A 12,185-nucleotide genomic window follows, 5' to 3' on the forward strand; every position below is an offset into this window, starting at 1 on the left:
CTGCAGTAGCGCGAACGAAACACGTGTGAGCCAGGAAAACCTCTACCTGCCAACTGTCTCGGCCGGTTAGTCTTTTGACAGACACGTCGGCGTTCCGGTGTCTCCCCTGGATGGCGGTCACGACGTCATCTGACAGCTCATGCAGCTTGCTGTACTTTTCCACCCAGCTGGCACAAACATCAGGATTTAGCGAGCAAATCCAAAAGCACCTGGGTCAGATAAGGCAGAAGAAAAGTGACATGTCACCTAAACAGGATGAAGTCATGGCAAGACGGGAGATCACTTCTTGCCTCCCGAACTCAAAAACGTAGGCGATGCCTGATCCAGATGGCGGCTTGGCGGCAATCATGGAAACGTCCACGGAGGCCTTCACACCTTGCTCAGGTGACGAATGAAGTTAAACCTGGCACGCCGCCGTGTCGAGCACGAAACACTGGGCGTTCTCACGTTGAGCGTCGTAGGCGGCTTCACATACACGCGTTCAGATATTCCAACCTGAGTATTTACACAGTCTGCTTCTTCTTCCATGCGGGTGGATTGGATGCTCGATCGATCAATCGTCATCTTACTTCATGATCCTACACTAAGACGTTCTAGCCTATGCGACTTCACTACTAGCTTTCGGCTTCACCACGTCGCTGTCTGCTTATTAGCCGTTCACCGATTGGTGCGCATCCGCTGTGCCTTGCATTCCCATAGACTATTCCAAGCTCCACCCGCATTTGTCTAGATTGCTGAGTCTCTGTGAGTATGCTAGATAACGGAAAACGCCACCGATGGCTGTTATTCGTGTCAGAATAGCCACGCTACATTCTGATTGACCCTCGCGAAGGGCGTACCTTGGAGTGGAGTAGCTATTCGCAGCAACAAAGCCTTGGAAGTGTAGACCAAGGCACCTATCTTTCAGAATCGGCTAAAGAAAAAGCAACGGCCGAAACTGTGTTCCATACGAGCCTAGACAGTTCCTTACATCATATCCAGGGCGCTGAGGTATGCGCCGCCCAATTAGGCAATCCGACCAACCAGAACCCATACCCCCGTCTCCACAGACAGCGCTGAAAACACCTCTGCGGGACGAAAAATCTGCAGTTACCGCCGGATGACTCGGAGACGCTTTGTTCTGCCCTGAATGTCTCAGTGTATGATTGGTGTGCCTGGCAGGCCTGTTGGGCCTTGGGGGCCCATACTTGTTCGGTAACGGATGTAGGTGTGATAAAGAGCTGGACTACTCCGTGGGCCCACTTTGAATTCCCATGTGTTTAAAGTCGACGTTCACCCCTCCTTGTTCTTGATCTACACACACTCCTTGTCACATCACAGTCAAGCTTCGACAGCTTTATCACATTCTTTCCAAACTTCCCTCTCTTGTTCAATTGACGGTCTGGACCTCCACTCATTCATCACTCCATCAACAACACACAGTCTCTCTAAGGAAACTTCGCCACACTCCCTTGTGTCGCCAACAAAGAACATCTTCAAACAACACCGTTACAGACCCTCTCAATCAACAACATGCTTTCCAAATTCACCTTCGCCATCGCGGCACTTCAGGCTAGCCTTGCCCTTGCTGGCAAAGCCGTCATCGCCAACCGCTGCAGCTACGACATCTGGGTCTGGTCGATCTCTACCGGATACGGTGTGCCCACAGCGGTCCGCATCCCTTCGCGTACCACCCACAGCGAGCCCTACACTGGTACCAGCACTTCCATCAAAGTCAGCAAGACTGAGACCCTCCTCGCTGGCCACCACACGCAATTCGAATACTCCATCGCCGCCGGTCAGCTCTGGTACGACATCTCTTTCGTCGACTGCGCCAATGGCGAGTCTGCGTCCAACTGCCCCGGCCACGACGAGGGCCTCGCCATGGATGCCAGCGACGACAGCTGCGGCAAGATCGACTGCGAAGCTGGAACATACTGCCCTTCGCAGATCTACTACGTCGACCAGCCTTTGAAGAAGCTTCAGATCGCCGAGCCCGTCTTCATGTGCCCCTTGTCGCTGGGCACCAGCCCCGACCTGTACATGAAGGTCTGCTCTGGCGAGGAACAGATCAAGAGGAGCGTTGCTGGACGCATGCAGATCAACGGCGAGGCTTAGATAGCCCTGGTGCCGCGCACTTTACGATTACTTCTCCAGCTCTTTTTATGATTACTTCTTACGTTCTTTATACATAAACTAGGGACGGGATATGGGATATACCTTGGGTTACGATTTGGTTACGACTTTGGATGATTCAATGAAACACGTTACGCTTGTACGAACTCTTGATTGACACATTTGCTCTGTGTGTTGTTCATCGTGATGATTAAGATGGCGCTATCTTGACGTCGGCTTCTGTATCGTTCGTCGTGGTAACGGGCGCTTATTGATACCAGGGCTGTGCCTGTCGCATTCGTGGCGGGGACGCGTCGCACGATACGAGTTGCACATTTGATTTTGGCCGAGTTGTGCCAGCTGGTGCGCTCCGGGGCTGCTGCCAGGCCATGGCCATGGGCATAAGCGAGTGTGTTAGCGCGAAGACCACGTCATGCAATTTCGTGCCCAACTCCATCTCAGCCCCCATCATGGTGATGTTTCATCGAGTGAGTATGGTTGCGGAGAAACGTACGACACGGTGTAAGCTTTTGGGAGGAGTATGTTGATGGTTCGAGTCTAGATCTCCTGTACGCGCCAACCGGATGACAGAGCCGCGCGTCAGTGGCGCAGAGGAAGACGAATACCGATGCGCTTCACCAAATACTCTTGAACTCGGCCTTGTCGTTGAACTTCGAAACATTACCCGATACTGCGGTACCTGATGCCTGTTACGACTCGACTGAGCTTAGTCGACGATCGCAGATCAGTCTCCATTTACCCCACATCTGCACCGAACGAACAGATCTACCCCGAGCCTTTGTCCTCTCAAAGGCCCCCTACCATTCGGGCTAGGCGTGGCACTCAACATGGCTGGTGGCTGCAATCGCTCGATATGCATATGAATTGTAGTATCAGCAGACGTGGCTACTTGCATCCGCGGGTAGATAGTCAGTCTCGTTGCGAGCCTACTGAAGCGATGGTGGAGTGGGGAAGCTCTTGCGAGAGGGGTTGCCGCGGCTACATCGAGCTGTGTTTCTTTCGACGTCTACCATATGACTGCTGATGTGCTGGGCTCCTTGAGCAATCTTAAGACCTGAACTACCGTTACAGCATCGAATTCCCTCTATCTAGACGCAAAATGACGACGAAAGGTCCGATCGCAGCAGCTCCGATAGCTGAGGTAACTCTTACCGAGGCAGAGGCCCCCAAGTCTACTGTCGATATCAAGACCGGAGAGATAGCAAACAAGGACGAGCTGCCTTTTGACCCGGCAGCGCTCCAAGCAAAGTACCTTCAAGAGCGTGATCGACGTTTAGCACGAGACGAAGGTGTAGAGCAATATATACTCCTCGATGGCAGCTTATCACACTACCTGGATGATCCTTGGGTCGAGCCAGGTTTTCACCGCGAGCCTATCGAAGAAGAGACCGAGGTCGTAATCATCGGTGGTGGTTACGGTGCTCAGGTCTGCGCCGTGCGTTTGATTGAGGCTGGCATCACAGACTTCAGGATCATCGAGAAGGCTGGAGACTTTGGTGGAACATGGTATGTTTTGTTGAACAGCATGCGACCCATTTACTAACAGCGAGTAAGGTACTGGAACAGGTATCCCGGGGCGCAATGCGACATCGAATCCTACATCTATATGCCCCTGCTAGAAGAAGTCGGATACATGCCTACGGAGAAGTATGCTCGTGCCAAAGAGCTTCTTAGGCACTCGCGTATGATTGGCGAAAAGTACGATCTTTACTCGCGTGCTCTCTTCCAGACCGAGAGCAAGGAGATGCGATGGAACGAAGAAGAAGGGAAATGGACTACGCACACAGCGCGCGGCGACAAGATCAAGTCACGATTCGTGATCCCGGCCGCTGGTCCTCTTCATCGGCCCAAGTTTCCCGGCTTGAAAGGCATCGAAGACTTCAAAGGCCATTCGTTCCACTCCTCGCGCTGGGACTATGCCTACACGGGCGGCGACCCATCGGGGAACTTGCACAAACTCAAAGACAAGCGCGTGGGTATCATCGGCACAGGCGCAACAGCTGTTCAAATCGTGCCTCACTTGGGCGAGTGGGCAAAGCAGCTTTACGTCTTCCAGCGTACACCTTCTTCGATCGATGTTCGTGCGAATCGCCCGACCGACGAGGCATGGGCGCAATCGCTCCAGAAAGGATGGCAGAAGAAGCGCATGGACAATTTCGACAACATTGTCAACGGCGGCTACGAGAAAGAAGACATGGTATCTGATCGATGGACAGACATCATCCGGTCTCTAATCACCGCCGGCATCGACCCAAACAACCCCGTCGAAGCTGCAGCCAAGCGGCAAATCGCAGACTTCAAGAAGATGAACGCCATCCGCGATCGAACCGACGAGATTGTGAAAGACAAAGCAACAGCCGACGCTCTGAAACCATGGTACAACCAATTCTGCAAGCGTCCCTGCTTCCACGATGAGTACCTGCCGACCTTCAACCGCCCCAACGTCACGCTCGTCGATACCAAAGGCGAAGGTGTTGACCACCTCACCCCCAACGGCGTCGTAGCCAACGGCCAAGAATACGAACTCGACTGCCTCATCTACGCCACTGGTTTCGAGCTCGCAAACGAATGGTCGCACAAAACCGGTATCGAGATTTACGGCCGCGACAACCAGACTATAACCGAGAAGTGGGCTGATGGCGCGCAAACGCTGCATGCATGGGGCACGCGCAACTTCCCCAACTGCCTCTTCGTTCAAATCGTTCAAGCGGCTCTTACGCCGAATTTCATGCACGTCACTAACGAGCAGGCGATTCATTATGCGTACATCATCTCCGAGTGTAAGAAGCGGGGTATCAGAACTGTGGAGCCGATGCAGGATGCGGAGGAGGCATGGACGAAGACGATTGTTGATGGGACGGCGATCCGGGGTGACTTCCTGAAGGAGTGCACACCCGGGTACTACAACAACGAGGGCAAAGATAGTGAGAGGGAGAAGAGGAATGCCACGTTTGGATATGGAAGTCCGGCGTTTATCAAGATCTTGAATGATTGGAGGAAGGAGGATGCAATGAAGGGCGTGGATGTTACGTACGCCAAGGACGAGGCGGCCGATGCGCTGGCAAGGAGTCGTATATAAATCATCCTTTGGGACAGTCTTCCTTACTCATAAATTCTACTCTCGCATTCCAAAAACCGTGCTTGGGTCATTGATGAGAATTCGGCTTTTGAAAACACCAACATGAACTCATTCTCCAAATCCTTCGTTCACATACTCAAAACCTCGCGAAGGCTCTTCATGGCTCACTTATGAACATGTTTATCTTACAGCGCATTCCTTTGGGCCCACCAATATCCTAGAATATCAAAACCACAAACACATGTTCATCAAAAACTCTGGAGGCCGAAATAATGTCCCACAAGGCGTGCGAAAAGTGTACATTCGACTAGCCATCTTGAAAATGGCGGACGAAACTTCTGCTCATCACTTCTCGGCTTCGCTATCATACTGAAAAGCCCATGACCTTTTTCCGATGTGACCAGCGTCGCTGCGCATCATAGCCGCTATTACGACAAGTATGTTAAGCTGTATTGCTCGCTCCACCACTCTTGTACACTCATACCCACAAGTACCATTTTCCAAAACAAAGGAACGGTTCAACCATGGAGACCCCCAGCGTCAAAAACGAAAATCGCACTCATCTATGTTCGCCGCGCTCGACTCCACTCTCCTCTGCAAAACTCTCGGAAACAAGGCGCAGGACTCAAAAAGCTGCAGACTTACCCCATGTTGGCTTCTCCCTCTTTCCAGATACATATACCGCACACTGGCGTGTTCCGACCACACCATCCCCAGCGCAAACCATCTACTCAAATCGACTTCGGTATAGTACATGTTGTGCCGTTCCGGACTTCTCTCGATATCAAAGCAACCTTTCCACGCACTCTTCCTCCTCGCTTCTTAACCATACCACTGGCGATTTTTCCCAAAACTTAACGAGAAAAGAGTTTATGGGTGTCGTCCTCTGAAAATCGATTCATCATTCTGCGATACGATCGCTGCTTCGTCTTCCTCTACAAAACTCGTAAAACGCGTCCGAATGGCCTTTGCTTCCTTCCAACTTCGAAATATTCTGGATCGCTTCGTCTGCAAAACGCAAGAGCGCCAAGGACATGAGCGCTGGACCTAAAACTCTCCGATTACTGGTACATGTGAGAGAGCGGGCCTTTGCAAACCAAAAAATGAACATCGGATTCGTTCTTTGCATGCTGGTCGCTGCGTCGACTTCAAACAATACACCATTCTTGATATGACCGCCTCGGCACAGCGCAGCGAGAATGCTGATATAAAAGCTTCTGCTATCTCGCTGCTCTCCATCCTTCCTTACATCTACTTCCTCCCACATTACCAAAACAAAGAGGATGACAATACATGGAGAGTACCTCGCCTCCTCTCTTCCCCAAATACCAAAATAGCACCTCAGCAGCAGTTATGGAGAACGTCTCCCTCCTCCTTTCGCCCAATTCCTGAAAGTAAAAGCTGATTTATCGATGAAAAGACCTCGCCTTCCCGTTCCCCGATATCCAAAAAATCATGCCTGCCTTTTTGTCATGGGAAGATTTCGGCTCTCCTCTCCCGGAATCCACCGAAAAGCCCAGGCGGTTCTTGCCATGAAGAAGATCTCGCCCTCCCACTCTTCTATGTTAACCAAAATCATACCACCACAAGCCGATGAGAGTTCTGTCCCTCCTCCGTAAAACCAATACCGCCTCAGTCCATGAGACGCAGCGTCTCAGCAAAACAAACTCTAAAAATTGGGCGGCATTTGCAGGGTCGTCTGCAAGAAAGTCCCCATTACCATCTTGCCAATCGAAATCTAAAAAAGCCAGCCCAACCTGGAGTCATGTCTCTGCATTCTTCTCCGAGTCCAAAAGCGTTCGAGGACTTTTACATGTTCTTCTGCGGGGACAAAAATACCACAAAGCTGCCAACCATGACGAGCCGTCGTTCGGAATCGGGCTAGTGTCGCAGATGAGGGAGTGAAGCGCATAGTCCCTGTATGGTGATGATGATGCGCCCCATCATCACGCGATATTAGAATGTGTGAAAAGCAAGGGGATCTGACTGAGTAATGTAACATGGGGTATCATTCATCGCCAGCGCTACTCAATGTGCACGAAAGCTTCTTCCCACCATTTCGCTCTTCGCTTTCATAATGTAGTATACACGTATCCATCTGCACTTCCTCTGCAAAGTCTCTCCCCGACAGCCAATCTCCTCAATGCCAGCCCCTACAACGGCGGACTCTCCGGCCGATCAATAGCCAAAGAGAGGTAGTAATCGGTCAGCGCGTTCATCTCGTCGCCGTGGTCCGTATCGAAGTCATCCTGCCTATCTGCATGAGCTTCTTCGCCCCACCTCTCCAACGCTGGAACATCCAACTGCATGCGCCTGTTGTGAGCATATGGCTGCTGAACGCACTCGTATCCGAGGACGCCAATATCCCAGACACCAGGGCAGGAGTCGCAAATGAGCGTTGTAGTGGCCGGAGCGATAGGGTTGACGGAGCCGCAGCGGAAGCAAGCAAACGAGCAGCGCTCACACAGGACAACGTCGCTGTTGTCTGTCGTAGACGGGCGGGCCGGACGGGCACAGTACGTGCACTTCGATTTGCCGGGTATAATGGCGCCTTTAGTGTCGATAGCCTTCCATTGTCGACGCAGTTCATCTGGGATACGGTCTGCGCTTCGTCCCGAATCGCCAACGTCCTCGCTCGTGACTTTGTTGAGGTTGTCCTTGCAGGCAGGGATGTCACATTGGGGGCCTCGCGACGTTGTAAGACCGAGCTGGAACTGCAGTGCTTGCTCGCGGAGGAATGGCGCATCGATACCCTCATCAAATGGACCATCGTAGTTCACACCTTGAACGACTTGTTGAATTGGTAGACGTCCCATAGGCGTAACTTGTAGCTGCTGCGTCTGTAATAGATAGTTGCCTTCAGTGATACCAGAATCCGGTGCTAGACGAGTGATGTCGCCATCCTCGTCCTGGATATCGTCTTTCTCATCGTCTTGATAAGGCATATACCGTAGTCTGTTTGCGTCCTTGAATGTGGTGTCATCTCTGCCAACTTCAAGCACGTTGACTGAGCCATTGACTTCTCCAACGACAAGCTTGCTATAGTCTGGACTAAAAGCCGCAGACATGATACCGGAATCTGTGGTAATTAAGTCCTTGATGAATGTGTTCTGTTCTGCGCGCGTGACGTCCCAGACCTTGACCACACCGTCGGATGAACCTGAATAAAGCCGAGTGGCATTCTCGCCCCATGACAAGAACCGTATCCCGGTGTCTGTAATCTCATGCTTGATTCCCTCTTGGAGAGGCATTAGGGAGCTACCGTGAGAGAGGACGCGCAGAGGATCATCTGGCCAACGCGCATCCCAGACATAGACCTTTCCGTCTGTACAGCCAGCTGCGATCAGCCGCTCGTCATGTGGACACCAAATTACATCGTTCATATCCAGAGCCTTGCACTCAAACTCCAAGGGACAGGTGAACTTGCTGTCGTCTCTTACATCGTAGAGGCGGACCGTTGAGCGAATACCGCGGTTGACAGTGGAGCCTACTGCTACACATCCGGCAGCAAACATGGTAGAGCGGTTTGGGTTGAAAGTGACGTCGAAAACATTCCTGTTAGAGCCGTGAATATTGTATGGGGTCTGCGTTTCGACATCCCACAAGCAGAGATCGCCAGTCATATCAAAGCCTGTATCCTTCAGGTTGGCACCGAAGCCTGCAAGAAGAAGCCCGCCATCGGTCGGTTCGAATTGAAGTGCAGAAGGGAGAATTCTCAGATCTGCGCGCGCAACAGCCTTGTTCGAGTGAAAGCTCGCTTTGGTAAAGTTGCACGGCTCCGTTTCATCTATCTTGAGTACCCTTATAGCCTTCTTATTGACCTTCGCTGCCGTTGCTATAACGCCAGAGTGTATACGGTTGACTGACAAGATATCGATTGAATCTTTCACGTTCAGCTTGGCGGCTAGGGTAGGCTGTGTTGCCTCTGTATCTGTTTTCCAGATACATATGTGCCCATCATAGCCTGACGAATACATGTATGGGCTGCTATTCGAGAAAGCTACCGAGCTGACTGTAGTGTAAAGCTTTGGGTCTTGGGAGGCGAACGTGGCATGGCTTGAGTTAGCGCCGGTCTCGGTCTTCTCGCGAATCTTGTAGTGCTCTGCCAATTCATGGATTGTGCCATCCACGGCACTCCCGAAGAGGAGGTTGTTGGGTCGATTGTATTGCATAGAGTCTGGATCGTCAACAGCGACAGAACCAGCAGCAAAGTGCTCACCATCCGGCGCCCATGCAACAGTGTGGATGTCGCTTGATGCACCCGTCCAGCAGGCTGCCGGTCCCATGGTATCCATATACTTGTTCTTGACCTGGTAGGTAAGCGGATTTGACGCACCATGCCAGCCTCTTCTGGATTGGAGGCCTAGCTCGCGTTGACGGATGATCGATGCTGTGGACTGCTTCTGGGTTGATTGCATCTCTGTGTCAGGTCGCGCAGCCGCAAGCCTCTGTATTTGGGGTACCTCTGCAACATCGCCGGCTAGTGCATCTTGTATAAAGGCTTGGATGCTGCTCCGATCGCGGCAGGGCAAACGATGAAGGAGGTCCTCGATCAGTCGAAGGATTTGCGGTTCTGTAAAAGTTGTCAAGTGTTCGCGCAGCTGCCTTCCTTTTGTGCGGTGCCGTGATATCGTGGGTGTGGTTCTTCTTGTCAATGCGATAGCCTTCTCTACCGAAGCGATCTCGTCTTGGCTAAAGTCGACATGTACTAGAGTTCCTTGCCAATCGCGACTAGACAGCTGGTCCCAGTCTCCGGCAGGTGGACTCTGCATCGACAAACGTTGCGATGTGCTGAGATATGGCACTTTCTCGGTAGTGTTCTTGCGCGGTTTCTTACGTGAACGTAAACTCAGTCCAACTTCGGCATCATCGGCATCATACTGAACGTCTACCGGCTCGTTGTCGACGGCGATCGCCTTACTAGGCAGAGGAATGTCGTCCTCTGGAGACGTCTCTGACCGAGCGTGACCAAAATCGTCCGCGAAGGCTTCGTAGTTGTCTTCCATGAACTCCTCTTCGATCCCAGCTCCCGGAATACCCCGCTGCTTCGGCCATGTGTAATTGACTCGCTGTGTCCGGCGCGATCGCTCTCGCCGAGGTGCAGAGTCTCCTCCTGAGGAGTAGTCGTGTTCAATGGTCGGTTGAATTGGTAGGTGTCTGGGCACAGCCTGTTCCTGGCGTTTAGGTTGGTGAGCTTGCGAAGTCGACAGATTGTTCCTTGGCCCTCTTGATGGCGCGCTGGTACTACGAACGAGATTCCAATCAATATTCGCCTCTGCGGCCCACCGAGGGGGCAGGATTAAGGTGGAGGGGTCCTGAGACCGGTCTCTCTTATTGAGAAAGGTCGAATAACGAGACTGGAGTGCTGCGTATGGGCGGTTTGGCATGTCGTGATTAAACTCTGCTGTTATCTGTGCCCATGAGAACTGCTTGACCTCTTTAAGAAAGACGAGGTAGTTATCTTGTGCCGTATCGAACGGGTTCATTGCTTTCTTTCGTCCAGTGGAGGGTGGCAGTGCAGGTACATCCGCGCCCTTTGGGAGGGTGGATGAGTGGAATGCAGCGACTGCTGGTCCGAGACCGGGTTGGGCATGTCCGCTCTTTACCTTGTCTGATGGCTGTTGCGGTACAGAGTCTGCTGAAGACGAGACATCGGACATGACACTATCCCCGTCGTCTGAAATCTGCTCTTTGGCAGGACCCGCGAAGTAGTTTGGCCTTGACGGGACGTGGCCTGCACCTGGCGCAGGGCGACTGTACGGTCTTCCTGGGCCTCTGGTTGGCATGCCCGCACTTGCTCCGTTGTACGTGGTCGCATCACGGGATTGTTGTTGTCGAATGGCCGGTGCCTGTGACGTTCGCGGCGTCTCTCGTGTCGGTGGTGCTGGCTTGACCGGGCCTGAGCTGCTACCTGGCCGGCGACCGATATGGAGTGCGCGTGGACTGCTCGTCCTGACTCCGTCTAGCATAGGCGTACCGTTTGTCTTGAGCGCCTTGTTGATATCTTGGACGGATGGAGCTTTGTTCGCATTGCCAGCGCTCGGCTTCGAAGTAGCAGTTGGAGGAGGTACTGCTACACGGGATTCCGTTGCCCAAGCATTAAGCTTGTACTTGCCTAGAGTGGCGGCTTGCGCTGCTGGCGGAATCCCTCTGCTTGTGGTCGGTTTCTTCACAGGTGGCGTTGGCGGTTTGGAAGCGCCTTCAGATGTCTTGATCCTTTTGGCAGCCCGCGAGTCGCCTGCCCCATTAGTTGACTGCCCGGGGACCGGCACGTAAGTGTTGGGCGCCAGGCCAAGGCGTCCCATACTCGCCGTGTCTGTCGCTTTCGGCATGCTTCCGGGTAGCGGAGGATATGGGGTTGCGTATGCAGGTGCGGGTCGCGTCGTGGAAGGAGGTGGTCGCGATGAAGGTGGTTGAGGCAAGGGCGCGCTCATGGAGGTGAGTGAGTGAGGGTGAGTCGGTGTGGGAGTCGCCAAGGGCAACGAGGACAGCGGGCCCTCGTCGCTTTCCGCATCGTCATCATCGTAGGTGAGGTCGACTATGGAATGTCGCCAGTCGCTGCACATGTTAGTCGACTCCTTTACTCTATCGCACCGCATGTGCAGCTATGAGAGATTACACAATATGACAAGAGAATATCACTACTAAGAGAAGCACTCACCTCATTTCCATCAGTCTCAGCGGCAGGCAACACGTCCATGGGAGAAATGGTGCTTGTCGCGTTGAGTCTACGGGTGGTTTGCGACCAACCGTGGATCGCGTAACCGCGTACCCCCGCTAGCCGTGGCTTAGCGTCCTGTGGCGTCACCCCCTTCACCTGAGAGCGGAAACCTACCGTCTTTTTCACTGCAACTTGATCAAGTCTCACCGCGATGCTCTAGAACCTCAAGACATATTCAAATGAGAAGAATTTCTTTGGGTCTCAATCAGATAGGTAGCCTGACATCAAATAATCTCAAAATAATGGACATCAACCTTCATTACACTCCCA

At 52.6% G+C, this 12,185-nt stretch overlaps 3 protein-coding genes across 3 annotated transcripts; 2 read left to right on the forward strand and 1 right to left on the reverse strand.

The window, feature by feature from the left end:
- Nucleotides 1-1,512: 1,512 nt before the first annotated feature.
- Nucleotides 1,513-2,097, forward strand: J4E93_003777 (uncharacterized protein; the record flags this gene model as incomplete). The annotated part of the gene is made up of 1 exon (XM_049341707.1): nucleotides 1,513-2,097. One exon carries the CDS (start codon nucleotides 1,513-1,515, stop codon nucleotides 2,095-2,097), a length of 585 nt encoding a protein of 194 aa, XP_049201212.1.
- Nucleotides 2,098-3,214: 1,117 nt separating this feature from the next.
- Nucleotides 3,215-5,194, forward strand: J4E93_003778 (uncharacterized protein; the record flags this gene model as incomplete). The annotated part of the gene is made up of 2 exons (XM_049341708.1): nucleotides 3,215-3,621; nucleotides 3,670-5,194. 2 exons carry the CDS (start codon nucleotides 3,215-3,217, stop codon nucleotides 5,192-5,194), a joined length of 1,932 nt encoding a protein of 643 aa, XP_049201213.1.
- A 2,153-nt stretch (nucleotides 5,195-7,347) lies between these two features.
- On the reverse strand, nucleotides 7,348-11,860 carry J4E93_003779 (uncharacterized protein; the record flags this gene model as incomplete). The annotated part of the gene is made up of 2 exons (XM_049341709.1): nucleotides 7,348-11,752; nucleotides 11,856-11,860. The coding sequence occupies 2 exons, from the start codon at nucleotides 11,858-11,860 to the stop codon at nucleotides 7,348-7,350; spliced, it is 4,410 nt and encodes a 1,469-aa protein (XP_049201214.1).
- Between the last annotated feature and the right edge of the window lie 325 nt (nucleotides 11,861-12,185).

The sequence above is a fragment of the Alternaria ventricosa genome (assembly GCF_023758065.1).
Source record: "Alternaria ventricosa strain BMP 2768 chromosome Unknown scaffold_5, whole genome shotgun sequence".
Lineage (NCBI taxonomy): Eukaryota > Fungi > Ascomycota > Dothideomycetes > Pleosporales > Pleosporaceae > Alternaria > Alternaria ventricosa.